The 20,777-nt window shown below is 41.1% G+C and overlaps 1 protein-coding gene across 3 annotated transcripts in view; it reads left to right on the top strand.

Moving 5' to 3' along the window:
- Positions 1-20,777, top strand: part of LOC126298421 (uncharacterized) — a 174,619-nt gene that overhangs the window by 110,905 nt on the left and 42,937 nt on the right. For 2 of the 3 annotated variants that reach the window (XM_049989749.1, XM_049989750.1), the window contains exon 7: positions 10,269-10,479. The exons of the other annotated variant lie outside the window; for it this stretch is intronic. In XM_049989749.1, the coding sequence (XP_049845706.1) occupies positions 10,269-10,479 (211 nt within the window). The remainder of the gene's footprint in view (positions 1-10,268; positions 10,480-20,777) is intronic. 3 annotated transcript variants of the gene reach the window in all.

The raw sequence follows: 20,777 nt of genomic DNA on the forward strand, positions 1-20,777 counted from the left end.
GTTAGTGTAAAAGATACCTCATACTATGGAAATGTGGCATCTGTCAGATACCTTGACAATGTGGCAGCACATATACAGGGTGTTACAAAAAGGTACGGCCAAACTTTCAGGAAACATTCTTCACACACAAAGAAAGAAAATATGTTATGTGCACATGTGTCCGGAAATGCTTACTTTCCATGTTAGAGCTCATTTTATTACTTCTCTTCAAATCACATCAATCATGGAATGGAAACACACAGCAACAGAACACACCAGCATGACTTCAGACACTTTGTTGTCCTCACCCTCCATCGCATGGAATCCCTGATGCGCTGATGCAGCCCTGGAGAATGGCATATTGTATCACAGCCGTCCACAATAAGAGCATGAAGAGTCTCTACATTTGGTATTGGGGTTGCGTAAACGAGAGCTTTCAAATGCCCCCATAAATGAAAGTCAAGAGGGTTGAGGTCAGGAGAGCATGGAGGCCATGGAATTGGTCCACCTCTACCAATCTATCGGTCACCGAATCTGTTGTTGAGAAGCATTCGAACACTTGGACTGAAATGTGCAGGAGCTCCATCGTGCATGAACCACATGTTGTGTCGTACTTGTAAAGGCACATGTTCTAGCAGCACAGGTAGAGTATCCCATATGAAATCATGATAACGTGCTCCATTGAGTGTAGGTGGAAGAAACTAAAATGAGCTCTAACATGGAAATTAAACATTTCCGGACACATGTCCACATAACATCTTTTCTTTATTTGTGTGGGAGGAATGTTTCCTGAAAGTTTGGCCATACGTTTTTGTAAGACCCTGTACAGATCAGATAGTGCATACTCTCGAATATTGTTGCAAGAACACAAATGGCACCATCAATTAGCAGGTGTAGAACATAGCCTATCTAGATTTAAAATAATGGATTACAACCAAACTAAGGTTCTGGGATTACTGTCATTAAATAATCTGTAGAGCTTTGAGTAATGGAACTGTTGATAGATTGTGATAGCAGCTACATCCTTATTAATACGTGGGAACCTCCAGCTACCCTCATTAAGGAGAGGAAGGAAAAGCCATATGATAAACCAACTCTGGAGATGTGCAAAGCACAAATTAGGTGTAGCCAGCATGTGTAACTGGGCATGAATCAAGGACAGAGTAGCATGTCATTGGGAAGAGTATGGGAGGAAATGCTGTGTATGGATGGCGTTTATAGTGGGAGACAGGAGGGAAGGGGTGAAGAGAGCAAAGTGCCCACATGTGGTCAGTTCATCAGTGCATCTGGTTGTGGCTAGGTGGTCACTTTATACTGAATTCTGGCCGCTCACCCATGAACTATTTTATCCGACCGAATGACAGTGAGTACCCCTCCACATACCTTTTCTCTAATTTAACCATCATTGTATTTGTGGGATGGATTATGGAGGATGTAATTTTGTTTTACTCCTATTGGTACACAGGTTCCCAGAATGAGATTAAGACTCAGATTCACCACTCCTTTCCTGTAGACCTTGTCATGCCTAAATTTGTGTGTCTTTCAACCTTTAATCCTTCTGTGCTGAAACCCCCTACAAATGACTGTGCCTGATTGACCATGTACTCAAACAGTATCTGCTCTGTTCACTATCATCTTAATTTTTAGACAGGATATTGATCATTTTGAAGCCTCCTTGCACTTATAAAGCTATTCTTACCTTCTAACGTATTCTAGTATAACTGTCATCTGCAAAGTTTCAAAGACTTTCATTTTATCTGTCATCTTGCTAGCACAGATCATGAAGAGTTATGTCCAAATTGCATTTACTTGAAGTGGGCCAAATGCTATTATCACATGTATCAGTGCTCACTCATTAAAAATAATGAACCAGTTTCTATTTGCTAGGGAGTGCTAAATTCAGTCACATACATGTTATGTTACCTCATAACCATTTCTTTTGTGTAGTAGGTAAAAATGCAAAATTGTACTGCTGAAGCAGTGTGTGGCTTTCTAAAAGTATGTGGAATGCTCCATTCTAGTCCAAAGATGCAGTTCTTCCACATATTAGATACAAGATCTTATGAAGGAAAAGGTACATTGGCTGCAGACTCTGAAGAAGCTGGTTCAAATCAAGATGGTTCAGTAAAATATTCATCACCATTATTTGGTCATCAAGGATGGATAGGTGGTGATGCAGAGTTCCTGATCGCGATACTTTGTGCCAATGTCCTCATGTAAATTCTTAGTCAGTTTCTCTTGTAAGTCAGAGTACTGGACTCCTCCTCCACCACCACCACCACCACCACAACTACTTCTTCTTACAGGTTTTGATGAAGCCACAGAAAGCTGGAAAATCATTTCCACAATTTTAAGGTGTACTGCCAGGTAAATAGTGTCAATAAACCTGGAGACAGGTGCTTTTTTGCTGTCTAGGTAACTCCTAAGATAATGTAGAAATTGGACTCTGAAGACACAATAATTGGTGACCAACAATCTGTTAGACAAATCCATATCTTTGCTCCCCAAATTATCAATACTAACAGGCAATACCTGCTCACCATTTACCTCATATATGTGAATAATACTCCTGACCACAAAAAGCCACACTTTATCTAACTCATCATTTTCTTCAAGTAGCTCAGCCCCACACATGTTTACAGCACTGATCCTATGCCCACCCATAGCTGATTCCCTGTACATTGTGGCACTTTATCATGCAAACTGATTCTTGGTGTCTTGTATGCAGCTTAATTAGTTCATTTTTCATGAGACATGAACCTCGTGGCAGTATGTTCCCATATGGAACAATGTTTCACAGAGTTCTTCTATGCATTGTCCAAGGTCAATTTTGGCACTGAGCTGATACAAATAATTTAACCATAGTATTGCACAATAACCATCACATATGCAGGGCAGAACTTCCATATAATCTTGGAAATGTTTTGTTCCCACCTCAAAATCTAATATTGTTGTACCTAGTGAATGAACATCATTACCACTTGGTCAACATAATCTGTACCATGCAGGGTTTAACTGCCTCAATCCCCTGATATCTGAACTTGGCACAGATGTGTGCCTTATAATTTGCTCCCCCTGTCATTCACTATACCAGCGAAGCAAAATTTCACTTCAGTATACATTTCTAATTAGTTAAAATTCACTGGGAGCACCATCTGGTGGATCCTGGGACACCCACTGTCATTTAATGGGTGGTTATTCCCATTTTCCCCATTCCTCTTATGCCATTTACTTCCCTACAGTCCCATTCTCTGTTAAATGCTTGAATGACCATAGTGGTAACATTTTATATTACATGTGTTAACTTGAGTTTGACAGGAGAAACAGCTTTTTCCACTATTTCTTCTAAAGTTGTTGCTGTGTCTAGTGGCTCCAGCAAAGTCCCTTGAAAATTCCATGGGTATTTTCATGACACTTTGATTGACAGTCCCTATAAAAATATTCCCCATATCCTCTGCTCTCCTCCTTTCAGGAGGACCTTATTGCTGTTGTCATTGTCCATTAATGCAAATGCATTAACATTGATATTATTTATTCTATCTATAAGCTTACAATGGATTTGCCCTGTATCTCTGACATGCTATCTAACTGCTTGAGATAGTACTCATAGTTACTCTGTTTTCTGTATCGTTGTATGAAACTACTTCTCAGCAAGTCAAAACTGAGTATTTCTGAGGCCCTCATGATAAAGTACAAAGATTTTCACATCCCTTGTTAAATTAATTTGGCCATTTGCAACAGTTGTTCATTTGTCCAACAACCCAGCTTCACAGCTGTCAACAGGTTATCCACAAATTCTGTTACATCCCCTCTGCGTTGCTTGAAAAAGGATCAACTAGGCTAGCAGTAGTAGCATCTAGGACAGGTACTAAGAAGCAAAGGTTGGGAATTTGTACAGTCACTGATAACCATGCAGCTGAGTGCCCCACAAACCAATCATCATCCCAATTCTCTGCTTACATATTAACTGTGTGCACTCATTGCACTCCCTGGCCTAATCCCTATATCTTCTATAAGTGAAGCACATTACAGGGGTCAACTGAGTACTGGGGAAATTATGCCGCAATACCTTACATTACATTACATACATCTAACAGGACACATTCTGTCCTAAGTATCCCTAAAATTCCCTCTGTATTTGTTGAAGTATATGCCCTCATTAACCTTCAAAAATTTCATCAGTTTTACCTGCCATTGCACAGTATTTGATGGTATAGCAGTGTTTCTACATGACTCACTGTGATGTTTGTTGACCTACAGTCATGTTTGTTGTCACTTCTGGTACCAGTTGTTATCGTCAATGTGGTCTAATCAATATTGACCCTATAATATGTCGGAATGATGCAGGAGAATGGTTGCCTGAGCAACAGGTACAATGAACCATTTCCTTGGGAATTGTGGAATAATAAATTCAATAGTAAAGAAAATTAATTATTCAGCAGAATTCATATAGCCAATATAAACAGAATCCTAGAGGTGTGCAGTAACTCTGGGTGATGGTACTTGCCCAGCACAGCATGCAGTAATGTGAGGCAGTAACAAGAATTTAAAGCAGGAAATTAGCCACAGAAAGGAGCAGTGTCAGCACCTCAATGAGTGGACAGCTGTGTCAGATGCCAGGCACTCAGTGGCAGCCAACACAGGTGTGGGCCAGTCGTGCTACAGGGTGTAGATGCAGCAATGAGGTAGCAGCTTGCAGTTGCTCATGTGCAGGATATGTCCAAGTTTGGACTGGGAACCAAGGATGTCTTGGAGATGCCCAGGAGTTGGTAGATGTCAGCCTTACATAGGCCCCAGTTGGAAGGTGCAAATTTAAACTCTGGCAGCTTCAGGACCAGTGGATAGTGGAGGTGACTGCTAGTTATAGATAAAACTCAATGACCCACACTGGGTCAATGTCTGGCATGAATGCAGTGACATTTTAGGCAGCAGTTGACAACACATACTGCATGGCTGGAGCGGCCATTATTTATACTTGCTTGCCCCGGTGTTATGAAATTGTGCCACTTCATCGTGTACAGGGTCATGGAGCATGCATCAGGGACTGGAGTGTGGTAAGCATAGTCCTCACCAGTACTGGAGCAGAGAAAGCCAACTCGGCAACTTTCCAGCACTGACAGCAGAATCTGGAAGGCAGTTTGCAATCTTGCCAGGCTGAAGATCATGGATAAGGAGCTATCTTGGGAAGGTATCAATAACAATATCTTCATTATGTCCTCCTCAAACTGTATGGGGTGTAACACAGTGAAACATACAGTTGCAGAATTAAGAATCTGGAATCAGGTTGTCATAGTTGCACAGTAACATGTCAAATTGGGGAGAGGACGACTATTTTGTCTCAGCTCTAGGCTGTTAAAAGCTGATTATACCTATTAGTTTGAGAGTTGCTTAGGCAGGTTTTAATGCTGGCTGTGTTATGATTATCAGGGCAACCTATAGAAAGTAGCTTTTGAAATGTATTTTGTAAATCGTTAAGTATTCCAGCTGAGATTTAAAAAAGCTATGGCAGGAAAATTATGTAATAAATCCAACATGATCAGATGTGAAAGTTTGTATGCAAACAGTGTTTTAAGTGGCATCTAAGCTAATAAATGTGTTTACATTTTATTCTCCATTTTTCTCCTTTAAGGAGTGTTAACAACATTTTTTGATGACTGTTGTTGTTGACATTCAACAAGGTTCTCTCTGTCGGCCTGATTTTCTTTCTTAGTGAGATTTTTAAACATTCAGTCCCAACTTAATGTTATTGCTATTATATATATAATCTAAAAACAAAGATGATGTGACTTACCATATGAAAGCGCTGGCAGGTCGATAGACACACAAACATACGCACAAAATTCAAGCTTTCGCAACCAATGGTTGCTTCATCGAGAAAGAGGGAAGGAGAGGGAAAGACGAAAGGATGTGGGTTTTAAGGGAGAAGGGAAGGAGTCATTCCAATCCCGGGAGCAGAAAGACTTACCTTAGGGGGGAAAAAGGACAGGTATACACTCGCTCGCACACCCATCCGCACATACAGACACAAGCAGACATTTATAAAGGCAAAGAGTTTGGGCAGAGATGTCAGTCAAGGCGGAAGTACAGAGGCAAAGATGTTGTTGAAAGACAGGTGAGGTATGAGTGGCAGCAACTTGAAATTAGCGGAGTTGATGCCTGGCGGATAATGAGAAGAGAGGATATACTGAAGGGCAAGTTCCCATCTCCAGAGTTCTAACAGGTTGGTGTCAGTGGGAAGTATCCAGATAACCTGGACGGTGTAACACTGTGCCAAGATGTGCTGGCCGTGCACCAAGGCATGTTTAGCCACAGGGTGATCCTCATTACCAACAAACACTGTCTGCCTGTGTCCATTCATGTGAATGGACAATTTGTTGCTGGTCATTCCCACATAGAAAGCTTCACAGTGTAGGCAGGTTAGTTGGTAAATCACGTGGGTGCTTTCACACATGGCTCTGCCTTTGATCGTGTACACCTTCCGGGTTACAGGACTGGAGTAGGTGGTGGTGGGAGGATGCATGGGACAGGTTTTACACTAGGGGCAGTTACAAGGGTAGGAGTCAGAGGGTAGGGAAAGTGGTTTGGGGATTTCATAGGGATGAACTAAGAGGTAACGAAGGTTAGGTGGACAGTGGAAAGACACTCTTGGTGGCGTGGAGAGGATTTCATGAAGGATGGATCTCATTTCAGGCCAGGATTTGAGCAAGTCGTATCCCTGCTGGAGAGCCACATTCAGAGTCTGATGCAGTCCCGGAAAGTATCCTGTCACAAGTGGGGCACTTTTGTGGTTGTTCTGTGGGAGGTTCTGGGTTTGAGGGGATGAGGAACTGGCTCTGGTTATTTGCTTCTGTACCAGGTCGGGAGGGTAGTTGCGACATGCGAAAGCTGTTTTCAGGTTGTTGGTGTAATGGTTCAGGGATTCAGGACTGGAGCAGATTCGTTTGCCACAAAGACAGAGGCTGTAGGGAAGGGACTGTTTTATGTGCAATGGGTGGCAGCTGTCTGCACGGCCAGCACATCTTGGCTCAGTGTTACACCGTCCAGGTTGTCTGGATACTTCCCACTAACACCAACCTGTCAGAACTCCAGATATGGGAACTCGCCCTTTAGTATATCATCTCTTCTCATTATCTGCCAGGCCTCAACCTCCACTAATTTCAGGTTGCCACCGCTCATACCTCACCTGTCTTTCAACAACATCTTTGCCTCTGTACTTCCGCCTCGACTGACATCTCTTCCCAAACTCTTTGCCTTTATAAATGTCTGCTTGTGTCTGTGTATGTGTGGATGGTGTGGATGGATGTGTGTGTTTATCCCATTTGACCGCTATAAAACATGGAATAACAAAACTGCGTCTGACATGGAATAACAAAATGCAAATGACAGCTAAATGTCTATGGTTAAGTAGCAGTATATATCATTAACTAAAAATTTAAAGAAATAATTTGTATTTTCTTTGAATCATCATTAACAATGCCGCAACCAAGATGACTGAATATTTCTTGACAAATCTGTAATCCAAGAAGGGTACAAAACATTGTGAATGAAAAGTCTGTTAGCAGCTAAGAATAAAGATGTAGATGACCTAAACTACATAATTCAGAATGAGATCATTAGTAAAAAGCATTCATTCAAATCTATTGACTGTGTAACAAATGAAGATGAAGCCACCAACAATCCAATTGAATTTTTAAACTCCTTGGCTGTGCCTGGCTTACCACCGCATAATTTACACCTAAAAGTTGGCTCCGTAACTATCATGTTTCAAAATATAACCCAACCAAAACTGTGCAATGGTATGGATTTGGTGGTAAGTAAATTGATGAACAGTGTTATTTGCATGATGATACTCAGGAAAACTTAAAGATGAGGAAGTTCTCATTCCGAGGATCCCGATGATCGCAACCGATATGCCATTTGAGTTTAAAAGAGTTCAATTTCTGATCCATCTTGCATTTGCCATGACCATTAGCAAATCACAAGGCCAATCCTTGAAATTTTGTGGTTTAAATCTGGAATATCCATGTTTTTCACATGGTCAATTATATGCGGCATGTTCACGAATCAGAAGACCACCTGCATTGTTTGTTCTTGCACCTGATAATAAAACAAAAATGTCGTGTACCACAAGGTACTTAATTGAAGAATGGAAGCTATGCATGAAAGAACATAAAGAATAATTAAAATCTTAATTTTTTATTTGTATTTCCTAATAAAAAATTGAACTTAACATCCAAAATCTGATTATTTATTGGCTTTAAGGTGGAACAGAGTTTACCGGGTCAGCTAGTAAAAATATATTTACTGAATATTTTCTAGCTTCGTTTCCATTCTTGTTGCATAAATGAGATTTGATCCAGTGTCCATATATTAATAGTATAAAAATGTTTACTTCGTGTGTGCTGACAAATAACCCTGTCTTTTAGATGTCTAAGTAATCTACCTTTCAAAAAAAATCTATAAAGTTCATAACTGTCATTCATTTAAGATAAAATAAAACTTTGTATCCTGCCACTTCTTATTTCTGAGACATTCATTGAAAGTTCTAAAATTCACATCATGATTGAATATTTGGGTTTCTGCCAGTTATTTGCATCTTTTCTGCACCAGACAGCACCTGAAGAGGACTGCGAGTCATGCAGTTTAAATATTGTGCAGCAAAGGTGCAAATAACTGGCAGAAACCCAACTAGTCAACAATGCCTCACTAGAAAAGCCTAAAGAATTACTCTCATAATGAGTTATACCAAAAGTTGCAATTTTAGCATCTTGTCTACTCCTAGATAAATTTATGTGGATGTCCATGCCTTGGGCACTGTCAGCATTTAGGAATAAACTGTGTTTCAAACACAATTAATTCTGATACTTGTCAGTCACATTTGTAATAGGACGCCTGTTGATGGCGACATTTGTTTTACTTATGTGAAACAACATTCATGACAAAATGCAGCATATCGTCTCTCTCTCTCTCTCTCTCTCTCTCTCTCTCTCTCTCTCTCTCTCTCTCTCTCTCTCTCTTTCTCTCTCTCTCTCTCTACTTGAAATTAAGGAGGAAGTAATTGTATTTTCACACTTCCCTATCATGCTGCGAGATTCGATAACTGACAGTTGATTGCATAGCACATAGTTATTATTGTTTGTGAAACATATTAAAGATTTCTTAACAATCTTATCACTCTTCAGACTCTCCTGGCAAATCTATGGAATGTCCAACTATCAAGTCTGATGAACCATCTTGTAATAAATTCCACAAGAAGTGCAGCTGCTCAATATCATCAGGTGATTGCTGCTGTTTACTACTGCAAGTGTCAGCTTCTGGCATCCACTATGTGTTCGTATCTCTATGGAGGTCATATTCAGAAATGTACGTGCATGACCTAGAACATTACAATCAAATGCCAATAGCATGCCCAGAGCTGCAACTGAGCTGTGGCCTTCTGCTGCACACTCAGCAAACTGATGCTGGTGCTGCAGCTGCTGCAGGCCATTACTGTGGTGAGGTGTCAAGTCTAAGCCGATATTTAGATGTTCCCTCCAGTGATATAGTGCTATCACTGGAAATTCTTGTTTTCCTTGTTTAGATGTAACAGTGATTAGTACAGGGTTCCAGGCTGTACACTATTGGAATCCTGCAGTGCTGTGGGAATACATTTGGTCACCTACACTGCAGAGTTCCTCACTGTTTCTAGGGCTGCCTAGCTATAAGTAAAATTATTTTATGGAGTTGCAAGGAACTTACAAAATGGAATCACCTGTCAACCCTGCTGGGGGTATGATCACTGATTGTCTCTTGGAATCTTCGTGAATGCAGTTAGGTGACTGCAAAACAGTACCCATTATTGACATGTTTAAATTTGCCTTGTGGGTTAAAGCAAGGCTGGAATCTCTTATGTAGACTGCCTTTTAAAAATTTTAGCAGCACAGAGTTGATCCTGGTCTGGCAATAACTTTTTTTTAGTTAAGCTTTAGAATGGTATCTCACATCCCAAGAGCATATGGATTGTGGTCATGATTGCAAAACCAACTTCATGTGGCAACCATAATATCTCCAGGGACATAATTTATGGAACATACAAATAAATAAGCTTAATCCTTTCTACCTCCAGTATTATAATTATTTCCATAATTGTGATTCTGGAAACAAATAAACAATTACTTAGGCATGCAATGCCCAGCAATTAGAATCTTAGAATTTGGTGAGAAATTTTCCTTCAGATATGTTTAATTTAATGTAAAGGAATTAGCTTTGAAATGCTATAACCAAAAATATTTCTTTCTTTTTTTGTACAGTCATATGCATGGCATCCATGGGATTCATCACTGATTGTAACAGCAGGTATCACAGGTGAAGGTGACTTGTATCTTTGGAACATTGAAAAAGTCAGTATTGTTGCGAAATATACAGCTGGAGATGGATGTCTATCAAAGGTTATAGCATTAACTTGGAGTCCTGTTACCGCTGAACTTGTAGTGAGCATGCAAGTAAATCGTAACTCAAATGGTGAGACAATGGTATTTATTTTTTTTTTCAAAGTTTAGTGTTATATTGCTCTAGTGAATGATTTGATAATTTGTAACATTGATCTGGGAAACCTTATTTTGTACAACAGGTGTGTATCAAGGTACTGTCCTTGGCATTAAAAAGCATGAAAGTCTCAGGCTTTCAGAACCATAGGGTTCTCAGTCTGGAGTCAGAACAGAATTGTTGCTGTTGTGGTCTTCAGTCCCAAGACTGCTTTGATGCAGCTCTCCATGCTACTCTATCCTGTACAAGCCTCCTCATCTCCCAGTACCTACCGCAACCTACATCCTTCTGAATCTGCTTAGTGTAGTCATCTCTTGGTCTCCCTCTACTATTTTTACCCTCCACACTGCCCTCCAATACTAAATTGGTGATCCCTTGATGCCTCAGAACATGTCCTACCAACCGGTCCCTTCTTCTACTCAAGTTGTGCCACAAACTTCTCTTTTCCCCAATCCTATTCAATACTTCCTCATTAGTTATGTGATCTACCCATCTAATATTCAGCATTCTTCTGTAGCACCACATTTCAAAAGCTTCTATTCTCTTCTTGTCCAAACTATTCATCGTCCACGTTTCACTTCCATACATGGCTACACTCCATACAAATACTTTCAGAAATGAATTCCTGACTCTTAAATCTATATTCGATGAGTCATAGGGTCAGTATTGCCTCACGTGTTCCAACATTTCTACGGAATCCAAACTGATCTTCCCCGATGTCGGCTTCTACTAGTTTTTCCATTCTTTTGTAAAGAATTCGCGTTAGTATTTTGCAGCTGTGACTTGTTAAACTGATAGTTTGGTAATTTTCACATCTGTCAACACCTACTTTCTTTGGGATTGGAATTATTATATTCTTCTTGAAGTCTGAGGGTATTTCGCCTGTTTCATACATCTTGCTCACCAGATGGTATAGTTTTGTTAGGACTGGCCCTCCAAACATCATCAGTAGTTCTAATGGAATGAGAAGCACAGAAAAACTAAACTTTGTAAAAAGTTCCTTCCTTCCATCTTTTTTTCCCCAAGAAGGTGACCACTTAAGCCAAGAATTAAGCTTTCCAAAGTAGCATTTGTTTTTGTTTTCAATTTCATTTTATGCAGCCTAAAAGGTCATTTACCTTCTGCTTCTAGTGTCTATACTTCCTACTTTTTAGTCCAGATAAGAATATTACCTTACCTGCTATTTCATATTTAAAACGTAGCTGCTGGTAGACGACTTGCAGTTCCTGTTTTGCATATTGTAGAAAATGCTGAAGAAAGATGATGTGGAATGTCAGAGTAGGAAAAGACTGAAATACCGCTTCAATAACAGAATGTAAAACATTCATATATGTTGTAACATTTCACTGTTTCAAAATCTGTTGGAGTGTAAATGAATTTGTTGCTGTTCATGACAACAGCCAATAATGTGAACAGGTCTTCAGACAGGGGTGTAAATTCAGCAAAGTACAAATACCTGCCTTCTTCTCTTCTTTGGATAATAATCTGGAATTTTACCAATCTGCAGACTTTTTGTGATATATATAATAATAAAGTATACAGACACTACATTTTATGTAGTACTAATTATCATCACATTGTTATGACCAATGACAAATGTAACTTCCACCTCAAATTCTAACAGAAGACTGACCTGCTGGTTACAAACATCTACCAGTACTTATGGTAAACATTACAATGGGCTAATTGCTATAAACAGACTTTGGGTGAGTTACAATTAAAAGTTTTACATTGAGTTGACAATTTAGATGGCAAAATACTTCTGATTTATAAGTACATGTTCCTAAATGCAAAGTCATTCTTCCCACGAACCATACGCGACTGGAACAGGAAAGGGAGGTAATGACAGTGGCACATAAAGTGCCTTCCACCACACACCGTTGGGTGGCTTGAGGAGTATAAATGTAGATGTAGATGTAGTAAAACTGTGAGGGAAGGGAAAACCCACCATGGTTCAGCAACAAAGTTAGGAAACTACCGCGAAAGCAAAGAAAGCTTCACTGCAAGTTTAAATGCAGCCAAAACCTCTCAGACAAACAGAAGCTAAACGATGTCAAAGTTAGCATAAGGAGGGCTAAGTGTGAAGTGTTCAGCGAATTTGAAAGGAAAATTCTATGTACCAACTTGACAGAAAATCCTAGGAAGTTCTAGTCTTATGTTAAATCAGTAAATGGCTCAAAACAGCATATCCAGACACTCTGGGATGATGATGGCATTGAAACAGAGGATGACACGCATAAAGCTAAAATACTAAACACCTTTTTCCAAAGCTGTTTTACAGAGGAAGACCACACTGCAGTTCCTCCTCTAAATCCTCACACAAACGAAAAAATGGCTGACATCTAAATAAGTGTCCAAGGAATAGAAAAGCAACTGAAATTACTCAACAGAGGAAAGTCCACTGGGCCTGACTTGATACCAATTCGATTCTACACAGAGTATGCAAAAGAACTTGCCCCCCTTCTAACAGCCGTGTACCGCAAGTCTCTAGAGGAATGTAAGGTTCCAAATGATTGGAAAAGAGCACAGGTAGTCCCAGTTTTCAAGAAGGTTCATCGAGCAGATGCACAAAACTATAGACCTATATCTCTGACATCGATGTGTTGTAGAATTTTAGCATATGTTTTTTGATCGTGTATCATGTCATTTCTGGCAACCCAGAATCTACTCTGTAGGAATCAACATGGATTCAGGAAACAGCGATAGTGTGAGACCCAACTCGCTTTATTTGTTCATGAGACCCAGAAAATGTTAAATTCAGGCCACCAAGTACATGCCATTTTCCTTGACTTCCGGAAGGCGTTTGATACAGTTCCGCACTGTTGCCTGATAGACAAAGTAAGAGCCTACGGAATATCAGACCAGCTATGTGGCTGGATTGAAGAGATTTTAGCAAACAGAACACAGCATGTTGTTTTCAATGGAGAGACATCTACAGACGTTAAAGTAATCTCTGGCGTGCCACAGGGGAGTGTTATGGGACCATTGCTTTTCACAATATGTATAAATGACCTAGTAGAGAGTGTTGGAAGTTCCATGCGGCTTTTCGCGGATGATGCTATAGTATACAGAGAAGTTGCAGCATTAGAAAATTGCAGTGAAATGCAGGAAGATCTGCAGCGGATAGGCACTTGGTGCAGGGAGTGACAACTGTCCCTTAACATAAACAAATGTAATTTATTGCAAATACATAGAAAGAATGATCCTTTGTTGTATGATTATATGATAGCGGAACACACAGGTAGCAGTTACTTCTGTAAAATATCTGGGAGTATGCGTACGGAACTATTTAAAGTGGAATGATCATATATAATTAATTGTTGGTAAGGTAGGTGCCAGGTTGAGATTCATTGGGAGAGTACTTAGAAAATGTAGTCCATCAACAAAGGAGGTGGCTTACAAAACACTCGTTCGACCTATACTTGAGTATTGCTCATCAGTGTGGGATCCGTACCAGATCGGGTTGACAGAGGAGATAGAGAAGATCCAAAGAAGAGCAGCATGTTTTGTCACAGGGTTATTTGGTATGTGAAATAGCGTTATGGAGATGTTTAGCAAACTCAAGTGGCAGACTCTGCAAGAGAGCCGTTCTGAATCACTGTGTAGCTTACCGTCCAGGTTTAGAGGGGGTCCATTTCTGGATGAAGTATTGAATATATTGCTTCCCCCTACTTATACCTCCCGAGGAGATCATGAATGTAAAATGAGAGAGATTCAAGCGTGCATGGAGGCTTTCCGGCAGTCGTTCTTCCTGCGAACCATACTGGAACAGGAAAGGGAGGTAATGACAGTGGCACGTAAAGTGCCCTTCACCACACACCGTTGGGTGGCTTGCGGAGTATAGATGTAGATGTAGATGTAGATGTCATAGTAATTTTATTTTCTGACAGTGAAATATAAGATTTTCAATTTAACAATAATTCAGTTACCTTACCGAGTGAGGTGGCACAGTGGTTAGCACACTGGCCTTGCATTCAGCATGACGGTGGTTCAATCCTGCATCCGGCCATCCTGATTTAGGTTTCCTGTGGTTTCCCTAAATTGCTTCAGGCAAGAGCTAGGATGGTTCCTTTGAAATGGCATGGCCGTCTTCCTTCCAAAATCCAAAGGGACCGATGACGTTGCTGTTTTGTCCACTCCCCCCAAATTAATTGACCAACCAAATCAGTTACTTTCTTCTTTACTTATGGCCAAATTAGTTAATAAAGAGTTCTTACAATATATTGAGAGATGAAATTAATTACATGAGATAGGCAAAACTTATGTATCTGGCTTGGTTATCAGAATGTTAGATTTGTTTAAATTTCCTAATGCCATCATGAATTGCACAGTTTCATATATTGACTTGTTTCTGTAGCTTTTGAACACATGAAAAGTTTTAAGAAAATTTAATAGAAATACATTTTGGTTAATATTACACTGAAATAAGATGGTAGTAATGTTTCATAAATTACATTGCAGCACTCATTGTTTGTGATTATATTTTTGTGAATTACAAAAGAGCCAGATAATCCTGTACATTCCTATCAGTGTCAGAAGTACATTTCAAAACATAGGACAATATTACATAGTTACTATTTCCACAGTAAGATCTTAAATCAGTATTTAAATGAATATTCTATATGTGACTTCGAATATAGTCAAAATAAACTCATACACTTAAATATACTGATGTAGACAAATTTATGAAAAATGATTTCCCTCTTCTGCCCTTCCCCCTGCTCAAAAGCAATCTCACAAATTGCTTCTTGTTGTTGTTGTTGTTGTTGTTGTTGTCTTCAGTCCTGAGACTGGTTTGATGCAGCTCTCCATGCTACTCTATCCTGTGCAAGATTCTTCATCTCCCAGTACCTACTGCAACCTACATCCTTCTGAATCTGCTTAGTGTATTCATCTCTTGGTCTCCCTCTATGATTTTTACCCTCCACGCTGCCCTCCAATACTAAATTGGTGATCCCTTGATGCCTCAGAACATTTCCTACCAACCGATCCCTTCTTCTAGTCAAGTTGTGCCACAAACTTCTCTTCTCCCCAGTTCTGTTCAATACTTCATTAGTTATGTGATCTACCCATCTAATATTCAGCATTCTTCTGTAGCACCACATTTCGAAAGCTTCTATTCTCTTCTTGTCCAAACTATTTATCATCCATGTTTCACTTCCATACATGGCTACACTCCATACAAATACTTTCAGAAACGACTTCCTGACATTTAAATCTATACTCGATGTTAACAAATTTCTCTTCTTCAGAAACGCTTTGCTTGCCGTTGCCAGTCTACATTTTATATCCTCTCTACTTCGACCACCGTCAGTTATTTTGCTCCCCAGATAGCAAAACTCCTTTACTACTTTAAGCGTCTCATTTCCTAATCTAATTCTCTCAGCATCACCCGAGTTAATTCGACTACATTCCATTATCCTTGTTTTGCTTTTGTTGATGTTCATCTTATATACTCCTCTCAAGACACTGTCCATTCCATTCAACTGCTCTTCTAGGTCCTTTGCTGTCTCTGACAGAATTAAAATGTCATCGGCGAACCTCAAAGTTTTTATTTCTTCTCCATGGATTTCAATACCTACTCAGAATTTTTCTTTTGTTTCCTTTACTGCTTGCTCATTATACAGACTGAGTAACATCAGGGAGAGGTTACAACCCTGTCTTACTCTCTTCTCAACCACTGCTTCCCTTGTGTGCCCCTCGACTCTCATAACTGCCATCTGCTTTCTGTACAAATTGTAAATAGCCTTTCGCTCCCTGTATTTTACCCCTGCCACCTTTAGAATTTGAAAGATAGTATTCGAGCCAACATTGTCAAAAGCTTTCTCTAAGTCTACAAATGCTAGAAATGTAGGTTTGCCTTTCCTTAATCTTTCTTCTAAGATAAGTCGTAAGGTCAGTACTGCCTCACGTGTTCCAGTATTTCTACAGAATCCAAACTGATCTTCCCCAAGGTCTGCTTCTACTAGTTTTTCCATTCGTCTGTAAAGAATTCGTGTTAGTATTTTTGCAGCTGTGGCTTATTAAACTGATTGTTTGGTAATTTTCACATCTGTCAACACCTGCTTTCTTTGGGATTGGAATTATTATATTCTTCTTGAAGTCTGAAGGTATTTCGCCTGTTTCATACATCTTGCTCACCAGATGGTAGAGTTTTGTCAGGACTGGCTCTCCCAAGGCCATCAGTAGTTCCAATGGAATGTTATCTACTCCGGGGGCCTTGTTTCGACTCGGGTCATTCAGTGCTCTGTCAAACTCATCACGCAGTATCGAATCTCCCATTTCATCTTCATGCTCTTTCATTTCCATAATATTGTCCTCAAGTACATTGCCCTTGTATACACCCTCTATATACTCCTTCCACCTTTCTGCTTTCCCTTCTTTGCTTAGAACTGGGTTTCCATCTGAGCTCTTGATATTCATACAAGTGGTTCTCTTATCTCCAAAGGTCTCTTTAATTTTCCTGTAGGCAGTATCTATCTTACCCCTAGTGAGATAAGCCTCTACATCATTACATTTGTCCTCTAGCGATCCGTGCTTAGCCATTTTGCACTTCCTGTCGATCTTATTTCCCTTATGCTCTCTCTGAAACTCTGTACAACCTCTGGTTCTTTCAGTTTATCCAGGTCCCATCTCCTCAAATTCCCACCTTTTGCTTGTACCACTAAAAAATCTCAAACTTATAATGTGTTAGCATAATCATAGAGATGACTTTCAAAAAATAATTATATGTGGACTGAAATTTGAAGATCATTCATGTTGTCACCATCCTGTTCTCAGTCTGAAGACTGGCCTGGTGCAGCCCTTCTGTCCTGGTGTCTTTAACTCTGCATAACTATTGCAATCTATCTCCACTGATAGCTTCTTTTAAGTTTGCAGTATATTTTTCTCCCAATGCAGTACTTGAGTAGTTAATTAATCTACCCATCTAATTTTCAGCATTTTTCTGTAGCACCACATTTCAAAATCTTCTATTTTCTTCTTGTCTAAACTTTTTATTGTTCACATTTCCCTTCCATAGATGACTACATATAATACAAATACCTTCAGAAGCAAGTTCCCAACACTTACATTTATATTCAATGTTGATAAATCTCACTTTCTGAAGAGCTTTCGTTGCTTTTCCCAGCCTGCCTATCTACTTAAACCATTCCCAGTTCACCCCTGCACATCTGGGGGTTAGAATAGGCCTGTTGTATTCCTGCCTGTCGTAAGAGGCAACTAAAAGGAGTCCCACATGTTTCGGCCTTTACGGGATTGTCCCCTGTGGGGTTTGACCTCCATATTTCAAAATTTACTTGGAGAGCAAGCCAACTGAGGAAGGGCACCTTACATGGTGCATTCTGTGCTGAGACCTTTCACATCCAACATTGACATTGATCTGCACTTCAGCCCATTTTCCAGCTGTTGGGCGAGGTCACCCTCCATCCACTGTGCAGTATCATTTCTTGTGCTGATAATGGCAATGGACTTGTTTGCACCTGACATCAAGCATGCTACCCAGTCCGTTGTGGTGGGACAACCCTGTACCCCATTGATTGCAGACACTGACAACATGGGGATTGGTCGACTGATGCCTACGCCGTTAACTCCGCATGTATGCCAAGGGGTAGATGCCCATCCCCCTGGGGCATCAGGACTCCCAGCAATGGCCATCCTGCCAGGTGGCCTTTGCTGCAGCTGTATGGTGCCCATGAGTAGGGACCCTGGTCAGAGTTGGTTGCGTCTGGGTGGATGACACGCGATGAAGTGTAGTACATGATCTCTAACTGGTGATCAAACACCAGCAGTCTCCAAGTGTTCATGGGCTCAACTCAATGCACAGTAGTACAACCCCCAAAATCATTCTCCTCCCTGGCCACACCATGGGAGGAAAGTCAGGCTAAGGATAGCAGTGGCTCTTATTCACCCCAGTACCTTGTATGTTAGAGAGCTGATGGGGAATCTTTCATGATGATGAGGCCTCAGTTTTTTGTTTAGCATGTAGAGGACAAGTTAGGGGAGGTGGAGGGATTGTCCGATCAAAACAGCATTCTCTGCCCAGCCACAGGCGTTACTTGCTTGTGACAAGCTGGGGGTTGTTTCGGTAACCATAATGCCCCATAAGAGCTTAAATATGGTCCAGGGTATCATATTTCACAGGTACCTTCTTATGCAGTCTGATGATAAGCTGCACACCAACTTAGAGTGGTGAAGTGTACATTTCATTTGGCGTGTCCACAGAGATTTGAGGGATAATCAGGTTGCCATTGGAGCCTTCATCTTGGCCTTCGAGTGTGATACAGTAACAAAGGATGTCAGGATGATGGTCTACTGCTGTGATGTAAAGCCATATATCCCTCCCTCAATGCAGTGTTTTAAATGCTGGACGTTAAGCCATGTGTCTTCCTGCTGTACTTCCAGCAACACATATTGAGATTGTGGACGTCCATCACATCCAAATAATCCCTGTCCCTCACCTCCCATCTGTATCAACTGTGGAGGACACCATTCGCCTTGCTTGCTAGACTGCAGGATTATCCAGAAAGATAGGAAAATCATGAAGTAAAATACCCTGGACAGACTGACCTACACTGAGTCTAAGAGGAAATTTGAACACCATATCCTATATACATGACATCATGTTACGTTGCCACTACAACAGTTCTAGACCCATCTGCTCTGCCAACCCCAATCATGTCTCAGAGCTGGAAGACTACACCTGCCCCTTTCATGGTGGGAGGCACTTCATTCCCTGTTGCTCCTGCACCACGTACTTCAGGAACACCACTTCCCCCAACCATCAGGGACACCAGTCCCCCTTCTCAGTCGGAGAAGTATACAACTTCTTTGGCTTCTCTTGCTAGGAAAGGGTCCATTGGGTCACTCCATGCCCTGGTTTGTGCTAGTGGGGAAGATGACACCCACCAGTGGCTGAAAAGCCCAAAAGCAGCTGGTTGTAGGGATTCATGCTCATCCTCAGCCCCGGAAACTGAATCAGTGAAGTCCTCCCAGCCAGGGAAACCCAAGGAGCAGCGAGAGAAATCCAAAAAGAAAACCCCTAAGACCAAGGAAATTGTTGTGGCACCCACACCACCGCTACTACAAGCTGTGCATCTGTGGATGAGGTGGAGATTCTGGCTCCTGGCGAGGACCTAGATCTCGCCAGACCCTCAGACAAAATGGATATAGACTGTTCAGGCAATACGTCGGTGGCAGCAAGTAAACCTGAGACATAAACTGCCTCTTCGAATGCCTTCCCAGGCTCATGATGTCATCCTCCAGTGGAATTGTGGCACTTTTTCCACTGCCTGGCTGAGCTACAGCAACTGTTAAGCTTTACACCTGCTTTCTGCTTTTCCCTCCAGGAAACCTGGTTCCTGGCAATGCAGACCCCTGCCCTCCACAGCTGTAAGGGATATTACAGGAACCATAGTGACTATAATTGAGTGTCAGGTGGAGTTTGCGTTTATACCCTAAACTCAATCTGTAGTGAAACTGTGCCCATTCAAACCCCTCTTGAATCTGTGGCTCTTAGAAGATGGACAATGCAGGAAATATCTGCCTGCAATGTATACCTTCCTCCACATGGTGCAGTACACCTGAATGTGTTAGCTGCACTGACTGAACAACTTAAACCTTTCCTACTTTTGAGAGATTTCACGTGCATAACCCCTTTTGGGGTGGCATTGCTTACTGGCCGAGGCAGAGATGTCGAAACTTTACTGTCCCAGTTCAACCTCTTACAAACATGGCCATTGATTTATTAATTTGCAGCCCAGGACTTCTCCCATCTATCCATTGGTGAGCACAGGACTCTGTGTGGTAGTGACCACTTCCCCATCTTCTTATCACTGCCCTTGCGTCAGGCCCATGGACACCTGCCCAGATGGGCTTTCGACAAGGCAGACTGGGAAACGTAAACTTCAGCTGTCACTGCTGAATCTCCCCCACATGGTAACATGGATGTGATGGTTGAGTGGGGGGGGGGGGGGGGGTGGTAACAACAATAAGGAGCATTGGCAAGCTCTACAGTGGCATAAACGGCACCCTCCCCTGGAGCATCTCACAGCCTTTAAACAGCTCTGTGCCTTCATTCGCCAACTGATCAAATGACAAATGACAGAACCAGGAGTGTTGGGAGAGAGACATCTCAACTATTGGGTGTCATACTTCACCTTCCCAAGTCTGGGCAAAGAAAAAACAAGTTTCTTGGGTACCAGATCCAATCAAGTGGAGAATGGGGTCCCACAGGGCTCTGTATTAAGTGTGTCTCTATTTTAGTGGCCATTAAT

Source organism: Schistocerca gregaria, chromosome X (genome assembly GCF_023897955.1).
Source record: "Schistocerca gregaria isolate iqSchGreg1 chromosome X, iqSchGreg1.2, whole genome shotgun sequence".
NCBI lineage: Eukaryota > Metazoa > Arthropoda > Insecta > Orthoptera > Acrididae > Schistocerca > Schistocerca gregaria.